General features: G+C 43.7%; 1 protein-coding gene across 2 annotated transcripts in view; it reads left to right on the forward strand.

The window, feature by feature from the left end:
• CACNA2D3 (calcium voltage-gated channel auxiliary subunit alpha2delta 3) overlaps window positions 1-18,291 on the forward strand; it is a 2,455,990-nt gene that overhangs the window by 1,555,573 nt on the left and 882,126 nt on the right. For both annotated transcript variants that reach the window (XM_069206447.1, XM_069206449.1), the window contains exon 16: window positions 5,734-5,814. In XM_069206447.1, the coding sequence (XP_069062548.1) occupies window positions 5,734-5,814 (81 nt within the window). The remainder of the gene's footprint in view (window positions 1-5,733; window positions 5,815-18,291) is intronic.

The raw sequence follows: 18,291 nt of genomic DNA on the forward strand, positions 1-18,291 counted from the left end.
GGGGTGCCCAGGGTCTTATGAAGCTTAGGAAGGGGGGCCATGCTGCCCCCTACCCTTTAAAAAAATCAGCCCTTTGGGATGGAGTCACCAAGGCCAAAATAGGCTTGGTGGGGGGGGCTACGCAGCCCCCTTCCTGTTAAAAAAGATTTGGTCCGTCCAGATGAGGGTGTCTGGGGCCTATAAAGGCTTGGGAAGGGGGACCCTCCCGTTTTATTTATATTTCAGTCCTGGGCGATGAGATACTGGGGTCCTAATTAGGCTGAGGGAGCAGGGCCACATTCCCTCCTCCCTTTATTATTTTCTCAGCCCCAGGGATGGAGTACCCAGGGTCTCAGAGAGTCAGCCGCATGGCTCCCCTGCCCTTTTTTCTTATTACATTTGACTTTGGGAGATGTGGTTCTGGGCCCAAAGATGGCTCATGGAGGGAGACGGATTCCCCTTTCCCCTGTGGCTCTGGGGGATGGGATCCTTGAGGCCCAAATGCCAATCCTATGCAGAGTGAAGAAGGCTCAAACCCCTGCCGCTAATGGCTGATGACTGTGCACAGTGTGGGGTTGGCTGCCTGTGGGGGTGTTGGCTACATGCAGGGATTGGCCGCAGGGCCTGGCCAATCATTCCACATATTATATCACCCATGATGTATTCTATGGGATCATTGATAATATCACTGCAAAATTTACAACACAATTATTGTTGAGATAACTGTGTGTGGCGGATGCACAAGTTATATGTGACCCACACCCCACCACACATTACCAAGGCTCCTGTGTAATATGGGAGTGGCTGTCTTTGGTGGGGTTGGCCACAGGACTTGCCCCATGCCAGAATTTTTGGACAACACCACGCTGTGCTCAGCCGAAGGCCCTGCTTATCATGGGTTTGGCTGCATGTGGGGGGGGGTTGGCCGGAGGGCCTGGCTAATTACTCCACAAATTACATCACTCATGATGTCTTCTGTGACATCACTGATAATATCACTGCAACATTTGCAATGGAATTATTGATGAGATAACTGTGGTTTGGTGGAGGCGCGAGTTATTGTTAACTTAGATCATGAGTTATAGTTACTTGAGAGAATTATAATGATAACTGGGGAATTTCTATTGTTTTTAGACTATAAAACATAAATAATTGGTTGAGGGCCTAAGCATCAACTACAATTCCTGTCAGGGTGAGCCACGAAAAGTCACTAAATTAACCGGGGCTTAACCCTTGGTTGCTTGGCACAGAAGCAGCAATGCTTATCTTAGAGGCAATGTTTACAATGTTTATGCAGAGTGAAAACACACCATGAAAAAAATTCAAACCAATTGAGAAAAATAGAGTAACTTTTAATAGATTATTTGGCAAGAAAACACAATCTTACAAGCTCCAAACAAAAGTTATCACTTATTAAATGTAATAAACTATCCTAATGTTATCCATCGGGAGACTTGTCCACCTTTACAATATAGACTGGCCTATGGGCTGCTTAGGTCCTACCCTAGACATGACTGTAGCAAAATAAATAAGCTTTAGGCCTTGCAAAAGTTTTCTTTGTCTTGTCAAATTTAAAACTAACAACACAGGCTGCAATGGCAGGCCTGAGACTTGTTTAAAAAGACTACTCCTGTGGGTGGCACCAAAAAGGCACCAGGCCCACTAGTATCATTTAATTTACAGGCCCGAGTACATGTAGTACACTTTTGCTATGGACGTACAAGTAAATTAGATGTGCCAAAATTAAACAAATCAGAGGCCATTCACAAAAATCAAATCATTCAGAAGTTCATGATTCATAAACTAAACAACCACATGTCTAGCCCCAGCCACAATTCAGTAAATCACTAGAAATTTCAGAGAAAGTCAAATAAAAAAGTAAAGAGAAAATTAAGCTAAATTTTGAAAAATTAGAAATTCGTGATACAAAATCTAAAATCACTCGGCTTCTTGACTTTTTTCACAAGCAAATGAAGTCTGTTGTAAAATAAATCTCCAATGTACAAGCTCTTACAACCACTGATAAATCATACACTCTCACTGATCTTCGGTGCCTCAAGCTTATATGCAGCACATTTTCCACATCAACTGGCCCAGGTGTACCTTGTCAGTATTTAGCTCTAATGCAATCTGCACTCAAGTCTTCATCGGGTCATGGCCCCATCTCTCATTGGGAGCTATATGATCTAGGCTGTAAAACCTTGTTACCTTGCTACTTGTACTTTCATCCTATGCATCCTATGCATTTCGCTCAACTGTAAGCACCTCTTTCTGAAATGTTCCGTCAGGTGTTACTTTGGGCTGTGAAATAACTGTGTACTAGTTGGTCCCTTACAGAGGTACTCTTCCTGTAGGTCACTTATGGATGTGTATTGAAGGTGTGCCTATTACCGAAGTATGTGCCAATTTCTATGAAGTATGCTGCATACTTGAGACCTGTTTGCTGAAAAGATGGTTATAAACGTAGCCCTCTGTTCATGTTCCTGTTTAATTTTGCTCACTAACAATTCCTCATGTGACTGTTCCTTGGCTAATTTTCACTTTCCCTAGTACAGGGGGTACCCCTTATGAAAAATCTTGTGTTCATCTCACCATGAAATGTTCCCATATCCTCATTATTACTACAATGTACTTAGTGTGGAGTAAATCCCCGTAGTGGATTCTCCACTTCAGGTTATTTGGATGACTACTGTCCCCATGGAGAATAATGTTCCCCACAGTAGCTTTCCTGAATAATGTACTTTGGATGGTGTAATACTCAATGTTAAGTTCAAATAATAGACCTCGTGCTTGCTTATGTTACTTGTGAAAAGAAGCTTTAGAGCGTTTTGATTCAGAATGGAAATATAGGTGGTCATTATGACCCTGCCGGTCTTCTGACCGCTAGGGTCAATGTGGCGGTATCACCACCAACAGGCTGACGGTGAAGTCCATCACATTATGAGTGTGGCGAGTTGGCTGCTGCCAATCCACCACATCTCCACCCATACCGCCATGGTAGTATGCCACCGGGCCAGAGATCTTCATTTCCGACCTGACAGTCCACAAAGGACTGCCAGTGGTATTAGGAGCCGGCCAACTGCCATGGTTTCTGCAGCGGAAGTACTGAAAACCAAGCGGTAGGGCTACCGGTGACAGGGAATTCGTTCCCTGTCACTCGTAGATGTCGTCCCACCCCTCCCAGCAAGCACCTGACTCCCCTACAGTCACAGCGCCCCACCCTCCTACTCACATAACACCCCCCATTCTCCTTCCCGCGTACATGCACACAGACACCCACCCGCACCCCACATACACCCATTCACCTACACTTCCAGACACGCATTTACTCATTTACTCACTCATCCGTAGACGCATTCACTCACACATACTCACATGCATCCATACACGCATTCACTCATACATACTCACATGCATCCATACACGCATTCACTCACACATACTCACAAGCATTCAGGCACACATACACACAAACATCCAAACATGCATATTCACATGCATATAACACTGACATCCAGACACGCACTCACTTCAACATTCATACATGCATTCACTCACATGCATACAACCATACATACACCACAACACTCACAGTTGCATTCACACATGCACACACACATTCATACACACACACAGCCACCAGACACTCCCACACAACAACCCCTACCCTCCCACCCCCCTCCGCTGCCGGACGCCTGACTTACCTTGTCCGGCAAGGAGGTCAGCCGGCAGGGAACAGGAAGGGGTGCTGCCTCCGCTGGCAGCGCCCCACCAGCAGGACACCGCCAGGATGTATTAATGGTCTTAATACAGCTGGCAGCGTCCTACTGATGGGGCGGTGCAGGTGGTAGCAACGCCAGAGCGCCACTGCCCGCCAGATTGGCTACTGCCGGATATCCGCCCACAGTGTGCCAGAAATCCAGCAGTAGCCATTATATGGCGGGCAGAAGACCGCCAGCACTGGTGGTTTTCTGGCACCCATGGCTTTTGTGGTCTCGCTCAGAGACCGCCAGTGTTATAATGAGGGACATAGTGCTTTCTTGCTCCTATCCTCCCCTACAAGCAATGAGCAAGTTGGCTATATAATGTACCAATACGATGAGGTGTTCCATGGACTGCACTAAATATAGATATATCTATGTTTATTTAATATTTAATTTAATGTTTTTCGTTTTTTGAGGGACCCCCACTTTTAAATGTAAGCCTTACCTCCCTTTACACCCTGCCTATCTGTAAACCCTAAAATTACTCAACCGATCCTTTTCCACTACCCACTCATAAACCCTAAAATTAATTTCACCTCTCTTTACCACAGCCCACTGCTAAACTCTAAAAATTACTTTCACCTTCTTTTACCATTACCCACCCCTAAACACTAGGGCCCATATTTATACTTTTTTAGCGCTGCATTTGCGTCGTTTTTTTACGCAAAATCGGCGCAAACTTACAAAATACAGTTGAATTTTGTACGTTTACGCCGATTTTGCGTAAAAAAATGACACAAATGCGGCGTTAGAAAAGTATAAATAAGGGCCAAAATATTACCCTTACCTTTTTTTTCTCACTACTCACCTCTTACCTTACCCATACCTACCAATTATGGTGAAGGCGTGCATAGCAGAGGCATCTGTGTGGTAAAGTCATGCAGGGAAAAGACTATGTGGCAAAGGTTGATTTCCATCTACACTGATAGTCACCCATCAACAGCAGGGAAGGCTGTCATGGTAACCTCTTTCTTATTTCCCTGGCTGGCCCGAGGCTTTGGAGGCTGGCATTTGAGCCAGTGGTCACTTCTGACCCCTCTGTCATTTCCTAAAGCTCCCTAGGAGTTCAGTGAGGCAGACATAGCCGGGGCATAAGAATGGATGGAGCTAGAGGTAATAAAAGACAGCAGAAGGAAAGACAGGGATAGTAAGAGAGAAACAGAGAGAAAGAGAACCCATGGAGAGAGATTAGAGCGAGAGAGAGGGAGAGAGAGAGGGAGAAGAGAGAAGGAGAAAGACAAAATGGCTGCATGGGGAAGAGCAGAAAGAAGGCACCAGGACTAGTTCAAATATTTTGCCTGAACTGTTTTGGTTTCCATTTTATCACTGGTAAACAACATTCATTGGCAACTCGGCTGTACTGCTAGCCAGTTTCTAACATTACATATATTATTTAACACAAATATCATGTTTTAAAAGTTGAAAAATTCTCACTCCATTCCATCTATCTAACGAAATTACCCTTCTTAGTATTGCAGTTTTCATTAAATAACTACTTGCTGCAGACCCTCCACATATGACCATATTTTATTGAAAATGCAAAATATGATTGGCGTGTGCATTTAAAGAGTTATTACACAATAATGCATACCACCAAGTACCTTTGGCATGTACTAGCATCGTAAATTGTTTTTAATGAAAAAATATAACAAAAAATTACTATTCAACCTGATATTTCTTGGTTAAGCTAAGTACAATTTTAAATTTGGACTGAATAATTTGTACCTGTTGATGTAGATTGTAATTATAATTGCATTTATGTAGCGCTTACTACCCCTGAAGAAACGTTGAGGAGCTGAAGAACTAAGACAAATGTGGAGAATGTCCAGATACTGTTTTTAAATATATGATTAGCCTTTGCATGACATAATTTAGTCAGTTTGCTAACTGTACACTTTGAAGGCGTTTCACAGCCCATGAAATAAAGCACTCTCTTTAAATGTTTGTGTATCGTTAAAGTAAATTTATATGTTTCCTATTTTTATTACAGAGGTCAAGAGGCGTGCTTCTTGGTGTGGTAGGCACAGATGTTCCAGTTAAAGAACTTTTAAAGGCGATTCCCAAATATAAGGTAACGCTTTAGTGTATTATAATACATTAGCAAACTTCACGTGTCGCCTTGTATGACAAGAATTGTGTACGACTTTTCCTGCTGATTTGAGTCTAGATTTCATCTTACTATATGCTACACCGGTGAAATACCTTCCCAGGGCAGAGTAACACAACGCAACAATTTGCGCTCTGTTGTGTTACTGTAGATTTATCAAATCAGGCAAGGCCCCACAAGGTGGCCTTGCGTGGCTGGATAAATCTACCTTAAGGGCACACTGCTCTTGCACCACATTGCATGGTGCAAGAGCGACCCAACTGTTTGATAAATTCTCCCCTCAGTTATTTTCTTAATGCTTTAGTTGGGCCATGCTTAACCTTTCACTGTGTGAGTTGAACGCAGTTGTTGTCTCAGTTTTGTTTTTTTCTGAGAAAGGACACAGTTACATTTTTTAGATTTGATGAGTGTACAGATATTTGCTGACCCAGAAAAAGTTGTAATAATGATCTAGAACTTTGAAAATTGCAGGATTTTGAAAGAATCTCTGCACCTGCAGATGTTTGTGGATTTCAATAAAATAGTAGAGGAAACACCTGGAAATACCCTCGGTTTCTTTTTCAACATTAGCAGTTTCAGATAGCTAATGTCCATTTATCATTCTTCACATTCTGCCACTACAGAAAGAAATATATTTGATCACCCAATCATTTAGTATGGAAAAGACAGCTAACTCCCATCTTTATCTCCTTATAAACGATGTGAAGCAGAGTCACAAAGTATAAAATCCAATGACATACAATATATATCTGGATAACACACATGATAACATATTACATAACTTCACTGTTGCCACTGGAGCTTAGCTACATGATATTGATATGCTGTGAATGTGATATGATGTATGTATTTAGTATTTCTTTAATGAGAAACGAGCCAAAAAGCAATTTAAAGTTAAAGGGAAGCATAAAGTCAAAAAATGATAGGAGAAGTGGTTTGTGGAGTCTTTGTGATGTAATGTTTTTAAAGAATTGTGTCTTCAACTCTTTCCACAATTGGAACAGGATTTTAGAGGTCTTGATGTGGGAATGCTCCAGATACTGGGTTCATAGCGGGAAAAGGCATAATGACTTTTTTTATTTTATTTTTTATACCTCTTAGTCTACAGTCTATTGGTGTCCTGACTGTGGGTGTGCTGAGAACGACCATAGATGGTGAGCTTGTCTACAAGATACATGGGGATACTGGTTAGTTTGCTTTGTAAACACTTTTGATGCTGGTGCTGGCCAGCAAGGGAAGCCAGTGTAGTTCCACTAAAATGGTGATGATGTGATCATATAGCCTCAGGCCCTGGATGAGACAGGCTGCATCTTGTGAAATGCCATTAAGGGATGCCAGCGTGGAGTCTAATAAGCCCTGAATCAGGGTGTTAACACCTCATGGATGTAAGAATATGCAGGCTTGAGCAGAAGTTCTGAAGTAGCTTTCTGGAAGAATCATTGTCACTTTCTGTAAGAGATAGAGTCAGTCTGTGCTTTTCTGACAATGTTTCCTTGAGGGTGAAGTTGATGTCCATGGTGAATCCAAAAATGACATGGAATTTACTGAAAGTTGGGATTCAAACTAAAGCCATCAATATTTAAGTCATGAAGCCATGTTTGGACTGTTTCTTGTTTGTTGTTGTTGGCTGGGTTGGACTTTAGGTAACAGATGGACATCCAGGTCTGGATGATAGGCAGGAAGTGTTTGAGGCATTGAATGCCTGAGGCAGAGGAAACTCTCAAGCCAAGTCGCGTACCATTGTCATATTGGTGAATCATGATGCTGTTATCTGTAGTACACCTTCAAGCAGCTCTGTGTAGAAGTTAAAGATGACAAGGAACAGTATAAATACTCGGAGAACTCTGCAGATTATAGGAATCTTTTGGAATATAGATTTGACAACGGTGGCAAACTGGTGTTGATTGGAAAGGAAGGAGGAGAACCAGTGAAGGACATTGCCGGTGAAACACATGAGAGACTTCAGGGTGTGCCTAACGGTGAGTTGGTCGGATGTGTCGAAGGTACCTGACAGGCCCATCAATATCAGGAGGCAGAGGTTACCTTCATCTTTGGTCAGGAAAGGATCATCAACAATATGTAAGGCAGCTATCTCTGTGCTGCAGTGTCACTGATCTGAAGACAGACTGGTAGATGTAGGTGGTTATGATTGATGAGATCTTGGAGTTGAACATAGAAGTGTTTTGATGATCTTCTGGATCAATAGTACATTTGTGGTGGGCTGGTATTTGGTAAGATCATCATGGTCTAGTGTAGGTTTCTACTGGAGTGGTAGGATCTGGCCTGTCTACAGAGGTTCCAAGAAGCCTTAAGTAAGGGAAGCATAAAAAGACAGAGAGAACCACAAAACTTAACTGGGATTTTGGTGTATTCTGCCTAAAACAAATTGCTTCTACATCACTGGGCATATGTCCATACTCATATAATATGTATCATGACATGCAAAGCTGAAAAGATTTCTATTAGGAACATTGATCATTACAGCTGAGTAATAATCTGAATCAGCAAGGCTGCCCAAGTTATGGTGCAGTAATTCTACAGTTGCTTGAGCAATATTAAGCCTCAAATCTGCCCTGCGCCTAAATGCACAATCATACTTAATTATCCAACTATCATCCCTTATGTTTTCTGTGTATGGTGGAAATAAATGTTTTTCTAACCAAGAGAAAATAGTTGAAGGATGACAGATCTATTATTATTATTATCCAGATGTAGGCATCAACTTACATCCATGTTTTGTTTGTACACTATTCTTTTTAGAGTTGACACAATTCTGACCAATAAATCATTTGTAAGAATTACCATTTTATTAAAGACTTGTTACTAAATTATACTCATCACAGTTTGTTAGACATGACAGCCTTAGGGTGGTCTCTCACCCCACCCCCCACCTTTGTGCCTGCCTCCTCCACTTTCCTGTACTAATTTTTGCTGGTATTGACCTCTGTGAACTTTACTACTGCTAACCAGTGCTAAAGTGCTTTAGCTCTCTTCCCTAAACAAGGTAATATTTGTTCATTCCCAGTTCACATATGTAATTTAATTATAAGTCCCTAGTAAAGTAGTATTACAGGTACCCAGGGCCTGTAATTCTAAATGGGCCTACAGCACTGATTGTGCCACCCATTTCAGTAGCCTTCTAAACATGGTGTAGCAGACAGTTGATTCCTCCTAGACAGCCACACACAATATGGAGCTTAAGTGTGCCTAGATGGCCCATCATTGGCAGTATGTTATATTATTGCCACTTGTTATAGGAGAACAACGTACATCACAAGGTGTATCTCAGAAATTTACTAACTCATGCCTGTATAGTACATTAGAACAATCACATCTTGTAAAGTCTTTGAATCTTGTCCAAGTCTTTACACATGTGAATTTGCAGAGGAAGTTTATTCCAATGGAATGGGGAAAGATACGGAAGTTCGATATACAGATTAGCGGAACCCATAGCAGGGCCTTGTTTGTGGATCCATGCAGTCCGGGGAGAAATGGTGACAAGGCCTACTGTGCAGATAAATTTGGCTTTGCTTGTTAGCGCCTTATGAGTCAAACAACATAACTTGAAAACAGCAAACTTACAGACTGGTAAGCAATCCAAGGCACTCAAAATGGGTGCTGAAGGAGAGCCAGAAGGAAGATTGCAGACCAGTTTGGCTGTTGTGTTCTACATAATTTGTAGCTTACATATCAATCTGTCATTTACCACCAGCAGTGAATTTCAATCGTCTAGGTGACTCGTAATCAAGGCCTGGTCCTAGAGGCTAATGGAAGCCAAGGAAAAACTTTCATTAACAAATGCCTTGTGGCAAAAACATGAGCCACAGGTAGCGATAACCTGATCCTTCATTGATAGTGTCTGGTCCACCTTTATTCCAAGGTTTTTTATTACCAGCCTCGAAAACAGGTACAAACATAGTTCAGCAGGCCACCAGTCTGTGGACAGAGCCCCTGAACCTTACCAAATAACAGTATCTCTGTCTGGTTACCATTTAGTTGAAGACAACGGCATGTCATCCAGTTTGCAATTTTTCTTCTGCAGTCAGAAAATCAAGACTTAACATTATCAGTGTCATTTCCAAAGGCGATAACAAGTGGGGTTACATCAGCATAGGATCTAATCTCAAACCCATATGATTTGACAAATTGTGCAAGGGGAAGCACATATATATATTAAATAATATGGGACTCAAAGAAGAGCCCAGCGGGTCCCCTTTGTAACAGGCATCGTATGGGACTGGAAGGAGTCCAAAGAAACTTCTGAGTCTGGTTTTCTAGAAAGTCTATGAGTCAATATAGCGCTTTGCCATTAGGGCCCACATCAGTCAAACTGTGGATTAGCATAGCATGAGAGATGGTGTCAAAAGCCGCTGACAGGTCCAGCAGTACCAGCATAGCCAGGAGACCAGTATCCAGGATCAGTCTGATGGTATCTGTGACCACAACCTGTGTGGTTTGTTTTTTGCTGTGCAGTGCTCTGAATCCCAATTGTGAGGAATCCAAAATCTCATGCTATTCCAGAGAAGCAGCTATCTGTTCTAAGGCTTTGTAGCCTTTTTCCTAAAAGAGGAAGCAGCAAGATAGGGCGGTAGTTGGAAAGGTTTTCCAGGTTGGCATTTGGTTTGTTTTGAGTAGCAGAAACCTGCAGTGGTTTCTCGGATGAAAGAACTTTTGCTGATTCCAAGGAAAGGTTAAAAAGGGCCATGATTGAAATCATTGATTCAATAGAATTAGATATGCAGGCAGTAATACTCGGAGGGCATAATTCTGACAGAGAGCCTGATTTGGCATGAGCCAACAACCCCTGTATTTGCTCCAGTGTGCATGGTTTAAAGCTTGTTAAGAAGAAAAAAGCATTTGAAGGTGGCAAGTTAAAATCGACTGTCGTGCTGACCATGATTGGTATTAAAGTTCTTATAGATTGTATTAATTTTCTCTTCAAAGAAGTCAGCCAGAAAATCACTTAAATCTTGTTATGCAGGGATAACCAATGACAGACTCGAGGTTTAGTAAAACATTTTAAGAGCCTTAAAAAGTTCTGCAACTGAATTGCCAGATTGGTTCATTTTATTAGTTATATGTTTTTTTTATGGAGATCCATTTAAATCTTCTCTTTTTTCTTTCCTCTTAAAATGGCACACATTAATAGCAGAAACAGTCAACACATTTCATCCTTAGAAGAGGACTGCTTCAGGTCCAATGTTTCAATTCAATTTCAAACCACCATATTCAGGGAGTTATGCCCAATGTTAAAATATTATCAAGTACATCCAATATCAGCGCCTCCACTCATAACGACAGCAATGGAGCAACTGACCCCCCTCAACAGCCATCGACGAGACATGTTATTGTGGTGCACTATCATTATTCACATTTTTCTAAGTTCCTTTTTTAAAGGAGTGCACCTTGGCAGCAGGTGCTGGTATGACTGCACACATAAGAACATTTTGTTTCACTTTTTTACTTAAATTTTCATTACATACTAGGAAATAGGGGTTAGGTGTGTTGAGCTTTAGCCCGCTGCCACTTGTTTGGATAGTACCCATTTTTATGGGCCTTTCATATATTTTTAAGGTAGCTGTAGAGCATTGATTTATAGACTTCTCTATGTGAAGAGGATTTGGTCTGACGCCATCTCCAATCAACCTGTTTGCACCTTGCTTTCTAAAGTATTAGTTCAGCTGAGTAACAGGAAGCCTGGCCTCAGTTTGAAATCATTGGTACTTGCTTAAGTGAAGAAATCTTATCAAACGCTCAAGTGAAAGAGCTGTTAGGGTCAGCCAGAGCCATGCTCATATCATTGGTCTGCATTATCTCAATAGGTTAAAAAACTTTGGAGATGCAATCCAGTGAAACTATTTCCCATGTCTCGTTACTCTGTCAGCCTCTCTACAGGGTTTTGCAGGCTCATTATCTTTTGGGATCTGTAACTTGATTAGATTGTGGTCTGACCGCCGATCAGGAGTTTGTAAAAATAAGGTCTATGGCATTGCCTGTCTTATGAGTGGGCCCTGTCACTATTTGTTCAAGGCCGAAATCTAAATTCTGAAAATACCCAGTTCCACCCAATCAGTTAGAAGGGTGTCACTATGTGCCAAATTTACTGAGTTTCGGAACACAATGGTAACACCACCTCCCAGTCTGGATTCTCTGTCCAGGTTGAACAGTTGGTAGTTTTCTGGGAGGGTCAAGGTAATACAAGGAAGAGCTGCTCAATTAAGCCATGTTTCCATAAAGAGACACACATATGGAGATAGGGAAGCAATAAGGTCTCATATTTCAGTGGAGTGTTTTACTATGGACCTGATGTTACACTATAGGACACTGAGCTCCTGAGGTGTACTTAATGCAGTGGGATTAGTAGCCTTCCTGTGAACTGTACAAAGCATTTTGCTTTTAAGGCAAATATAGGCTGTGGAGCAAACAGTCTACTTGAAGGCCTCCATTATGGGAGAAATATAGGTGCAAGAGAACTTGCAGCTGTTGTGTGATATTGTGCTTTCTAAGGAGGAAATAACAGGTGCAGCAATGAGGCTGAGCACTTAGATTAGTAAACCTGGAATTAATTTGATGGAGTTCTAAAGATGAATAATGCAGGCTTACCATTTCACTAACTTTGCTAGCCAAAGAAGCAGGGGTTTTGGCGCCTCACGAGATTTGGGCACTGGAGGGCGCAGGTGGGTTTGCCCTTGACCCACTAGCAATGTGCCTGTTGTGCGTATCTTCTGCATGTCTGCGCACTCATCGGTCTTAAGTAGACAGCTCCAACTAGGAACATATTCCTATAAGGCTAACTTCCCAAGATGGTGGTGTGAAGTGTCATCCAGAATGTGAGCTAGCAATAATATACAATGCCATGGCAGACCAGAGTGGGGGCACATGGGAATCAGCACAAGTATGCAAAACTCCCCTTGAGGAGAAGGGCGCAGAACTAAACAAGCGTGCAAAGTGTAATACAGAAATAAAATAAAATGGTTAAAAACATGGTGTGCAGTGCAGAAGCTTTCCTGAGAGTTAGCTGTGCATCCCCACACTCATCGGTCTTAAATAGGTGTCTCCAACTAGGAACAAACACCTAAACCACTAACTGCCCAAGACAGTGGTGTGAACCAGGAAGTGGGGCAGCAATATGGACTCTCTCCGCAACAATCCGCAATGTCGTGGCAGACCGGAGAGTCAGAAAGTGGTAATCAGCACAATCATGTAAAACTCCCCTTGAGGAGAACGGCTCAGGAATAAACTAGCGCCAAAAGAATAATACATAAATATAGTAAAAAGGTTAAAAAACAATGGGATGGGTGGGAGGAGCTGAGTACAGCCCCACTTGCACCTGAATAGGCTGTGTCCAGCTTCCACAAAAGGGACTGCATACCCTCTATAGTTATTTTGGACCAGGACAGGGGAGGCAACATGCATGGGTACTTCAAAGGGAAACCTCTAGAACAATCTCCCCCAAGTCAAAATAAAAATACTGGGCCTCAGAGACGATAACTTCAGTTCACCTCTGGACCTGTTGATACTCTGCCAGGGAGAAGGATTGATGTGCTGCTGAAAGGGCTGCCACTCTATTGGACTGCAGCTCTGACAGAACTGCTGCCCTGCTGAGCTGCTGCCCTCTTGCCTGGTTGAGATGGAATGGACCTACACCTGTTAAACCCACAGTGACTCCAAGGGCTATTTGGCTGGCCTTCTTATCTGAAGCCTCAGGGACATAACAGGCTTCCAACAACCTTGCACCTGCATTCCATCTGTGGATCTACCCTGCCCAGTGGTTCCACCCCAGTGCCGGACCCTTGGAAGAGCGCTTAAAGTATTCTGCCATCTCCTGTGAATCCAGCAGAACCAATGCATCTCTTCTGTTGCATGGTGCAGTTCTGAACAGAACTGATGCATCTCTGCTGCTACATGGATTGGACCTGTTGCAAAGACCTGCATCAACTTGCAACTCTTTTGAACCAATGCATCATCCCAAATCTTGCCGGTCAGGCGTTGTCCTAAATTCACTTCCCAGGTCTTCCCAAGTCTCCTATGACATGTTGGCAGGACAGCCATGCAGGGTCAGTACAGTTTGGAGACCATCCTGCCTCAATCGCTGTCCATCATTGCTAGGTACAAGGGGGTGAACTCACAGCACAAAGTGTTCCATATAGGTGGCATTAACAAATCTAACAACGTCAGCTTGTAAGAAAACATGACCTTCTGGGAAGAAATCCCCAAATGTGTGCAAGGTTTGTTGTGTCAATGAGAACTGGACCGATTTCTCCTGCATTATGGGGAGCCAGTAGTTGTCTGACAGGGAAAGTGCTGGGAAATAAACAAGCCCTATACCCAATAGCGGATTGAATTTCTGCCAAGCTCAGCTGATGGTGGATAAGGTTTGGATATCTGTTGGGTCTAGTGGGAGCTCTGCGGGAAGTGTTGAACATAGTGGCTTTGGAGCAGCTTGGTCTTTTTCAGGTTTGGAACAGGGGAAGCATGCATCTGTATGGTACTAGTAGTAGTCAAACGGACACTGTATGGACAGATGATAGAAGTAAAAGGGCAGAATGCCAAAACCCCCAAGGTCATCTGAGAGTACGAGGGTGTCCTACTCAATCTTGGGTCGTCTGCCCGCCTAACTAATGCATTAGCAGACTCTTCAATGAAACAAAGAAGGAATTAGTAAGAACAGGTATGCCTAAAAAACTTTAACATACAGGGAAGGACTACCATTTTTATAATCGTGATAGAGCTCACCAGCAGAAGGGGGAGGCGGAGCCACCATTCCACCTGGGTGGTTAGTGTGTCTGTGGCCGGCCGTACTTCAATCGTATTACCTGCTCCTTGTTGTGGTGCAGCAAAATGCCCAAATACTGAACCGAACAGTCACACCAGGCCAGGGGAAACTCACATTGCACAGGTGTGATGGTATCTGTAAAGCCAAACAATTCAGACTTTGTCCAATTAATGGAAAGGCAGGAAAATGCTCCAGATCTAATAATCTTGTGGAGGATCGGAGATAGGTTATCTGCAGGGTATCGTACAAATAACACAATGTCATCTGCATATAGCAGAAGTAGTAGGGGCCCTGATTTGAACTGCAAGCCATGGTGTAGATGTATCCCTTTGATGATTCCGCACCAGGAGGTCCATAACGATGATGAAGAGCAGTGGAGACATGGGCAACCTTGTTGGGTCCCCCTAGTAACAGTGAAGGGGGCCAAGAGTGAGCCATTGACCTCACTCAGGGCCATCGGTTGGGAATATAAGGGCATGATGAATGAGATGAAGCAATGCAGCATGCCTATTTTAAGGAGTGTAACTTGCAGGAAGGACCACTCCAATGAATCAAAGGCCCTCTCTGCATCCTACATGGCCACTACTGCTCGGACAGTAGGGGAGATTCTATCAAACACTAAGAAGACTGTGTGCAAGTTCAAGGATGTGGAGCAGTGGGAGATGAAACCCGACTGGATTTGGGGACTTGATCTTGTCCCTCAGGAGGGAGACACGAGTGGTGAGTACCTTAGCCAGTATCTTGTTATTAAAATTTAGCAGGGATAACGGTTGATAGAAGCTACAATATTGCGGATCCTAACCAGGCTTCATATCAAGGTAATGGAGCTAAAATATGCTTGTAATTCTCGTAAAATACCTCTGTAAGATCATCCAGAACTGGGACCTTGAATCAATTGAACGTTTCTATTACTAGTACTATCTCCACGCTGTAGGTGGGCTCTCGCTAAGGAACTGCCACTGGACATCCATGAGTCAGATCATTACTACCTCCGCAAGGTAAGCCACCTGGTGGGCGGAACCCCCAGCCAGAGGTGGTGTAGAGGTTTGTATAATAGCTAAGTAATACAGCAAGAATATCCATGTTATCAGTGTCCCGTGTCCCATGAGCCAGTTGCAGCTCTAGGATGTAAGAGGCAATTCTAGATGGTTGGAGCAGTCTAGCCAATGTGCAGCCTGGTCTTTCCCTCACTCAAAAATGGCAGGGCCTGGTATATTTCCTCAAGACGTTTGCCTCACACTGAGTCAGATCGTTATATTCAGCCAGTATGGTGGTATGTTTGTTTAATTGTGGTCTGGCGTGTGTTTGGGCTTCCTCTCGGTCCAAGTCTGTCAGCTCAGTCTCTAGGTGGGTCAGACTCCTGCGTACGTCGCACAGCAACCCAGAGTGTTTGGAAATACACACTCCATGAATATAGGCCCTGAATGCCTCCCAAAGGGTGGCCAGAGAGGCGACTGACCAGTGTTGAGCTCTATGTATTCTACAAGTGCGGAGCAGAGTTCAGAGAAGAACAGCTCATCATACAATGCCATGAATGGGAAGTGCCACTGATGCTCTAAACACCCTCAAAAGAGTGATGTGCAGCACTATCTGGACCCTGAAGTGATCAGAGAGCATGCATGCTAAGTGCGAGACTGAGCCCAGGCACAGAGCAAGTGTAACAAAGATGTGCCAATAGTCAATACGAGTCCTTGTATTGTGTGGCACGGAGTGGAATGTGCACGCTGAGGTTGAAGCATGTGCAGGCACCAGGAGTCTTGGAGTGTGAAAGTGTTGCAGATGTCGTGGAAGATGCTAAACGAATGGGGCTTGCCTGCTGGGGTGGTGGCTGTGGTGTTTAGCAGGGGGTTGAGGTGCATATTCACATCTCCACCAGTATGATGTAATCAGTGCCACACACACTATCAGGGACAGGATAGTCTGAACAAAATCAGGCGTGACAACATTTGGGGCGCATACAATAACCAGCAATATTCACTGTCCTGCTAGAGTTCAAGGCACTACGATAAAACTACCACCCTCATCAAGGAAGATGGCATAGGTATGAAAAGGAAAACCTTTGTGTATTATTGTGCAGACTCCATGCCAGTGTGAGCTGTAGCTCAAAAAATATTGGTGCAGGTCCCACAAAGAAGTGAAAGTGTGGGAGTTACTGGGAAAGAGGTGTGCTTCCTGTTTGCAATGTCTAGTCAGGTACTGTATCACTTGTTTTCTCTTGCATGGGGTATTAAGGCCTCTAATATTCCATGACAGAAACATAATATCCACTATGGACTTCCCTGTGTCTCGTGTCACCACTTAATAGTGTGACCTAAACTTGTCGGCGTTGTGTACGTATAGCATCTTCTACTGCTGAAGAATGGAAAAGTCCAAAAACAAACAACCCAAAAACAACCACCCCCCCACACTAGGCAAAAACAAGCCAAGTAAATCCCAAAAGAAGTCACCAAGAAAAAGGAAGCCCCTCGAAGGCACCAGAGCGATGGACACCTCAGGGGGTTTCAGCGCAGCGGCAGAAGGGCCCCACTTGCAGGATGGTCCAATAGAGGCACAGGTAGAGATGGGTCATACATTGTCACCAGTGAATTGGATTCTGGGGTATGGCAATGTGGCAACGTAGGTAGCTGGGGGGCCCTGTAAAGTAATTACAAAAGTCAACACAGGGAGACCAAGAACCAGGACCCAGGACCTGACAGTAGGTTCAATCCAGAGGGGACCAACCTACGCTGGCAGTAGCCTGTAAATCAGGAGGAGAATGGTCAGGTGTGGTGCGCCTAGGAGAGGATAGTTCCTTAGTGCGTTGTTTGCAGAATGTATGGGTTTCTGCCAGAGTGTCAAAGAAGTGGGTTTTGCCATTAACGTCCACCCAGACGTGGGCCAGGTAAAGCATGCTATAGCACAATCCTAACTTCCACAGGGCTGCCTTGGCATAAGTGAATTTGCAGCAGGCCTCCTGAATCAGCATTGTGACGTCTGTAAAAAACAAGCTTACTGATCCTTGGTATTGGAGTGGACCCTGTTTGCATGCTAGTCTTAAGGCTATGGTCTTGAGAATTGAGGAGCCTGGCAATGATTAGCAGTGGAGGGGCTAAGGCTGAAGGTATTATGCACCCTTTTGTACAGCAAAGGTGGATTTGAAGTTTTGGCGGCCAAAAAGTTCAGAATGAAGGTGCTCTACAAACAAGTCAAGACGGTCCTTGTCTGTGGACTCCGCTACACGGAGTATGCGGACATTGTTGTATCAGCTACATGCTTCAAAATCTTAATTTTTGATGGCTACCGTTTTAACTCAGAGTTCCAGTTTCTCCAGCCGCTTAGCTGTCATAGAGGCTCCATCCTCCAGACCAGATATGTGCTCCTCCGCGCCTTCCAGTCAAGTGTTCTTAAGGTCTAGGTGTTCACCCATACGATCAAGGCAGCCGATGAGGGGGTCAAATCTGGCTGGTCCGCCAGGCACTGTGTGTTATCAGGTGTTGTGGCAGCACTCAGCCCCCTTCAAACAGCTGTAAACCTAGCCCCCAATGATGAGGGGTGATAGATAGCATTCTGGATGTTCAAGGATTCGGCCTCCGACACACGTACGTAGTTTGCAGGTCCAATTTCACCAGAGTTTCAGTGCTGTGCAGCATATTGGTCGCCGGCAAGGCCAGGCCACCTTGTGTATG

Source organism: Pleurodeles waltl, chromosome 9, assembly GCF_031143425.1.
Source record: "Pleurodeles waltl isolate 20211129_DDA chromosome 9, aPleWal1.hap1.20221129, whole genome shotgun sequence".
In the NCBI taxonomy this organism is placed as follows: Eukaryota; Metazoa; Chordata; class Amphibia; order Caudata; family Salamandridae; genus Pleurodeles; species Pleurodeles waltl.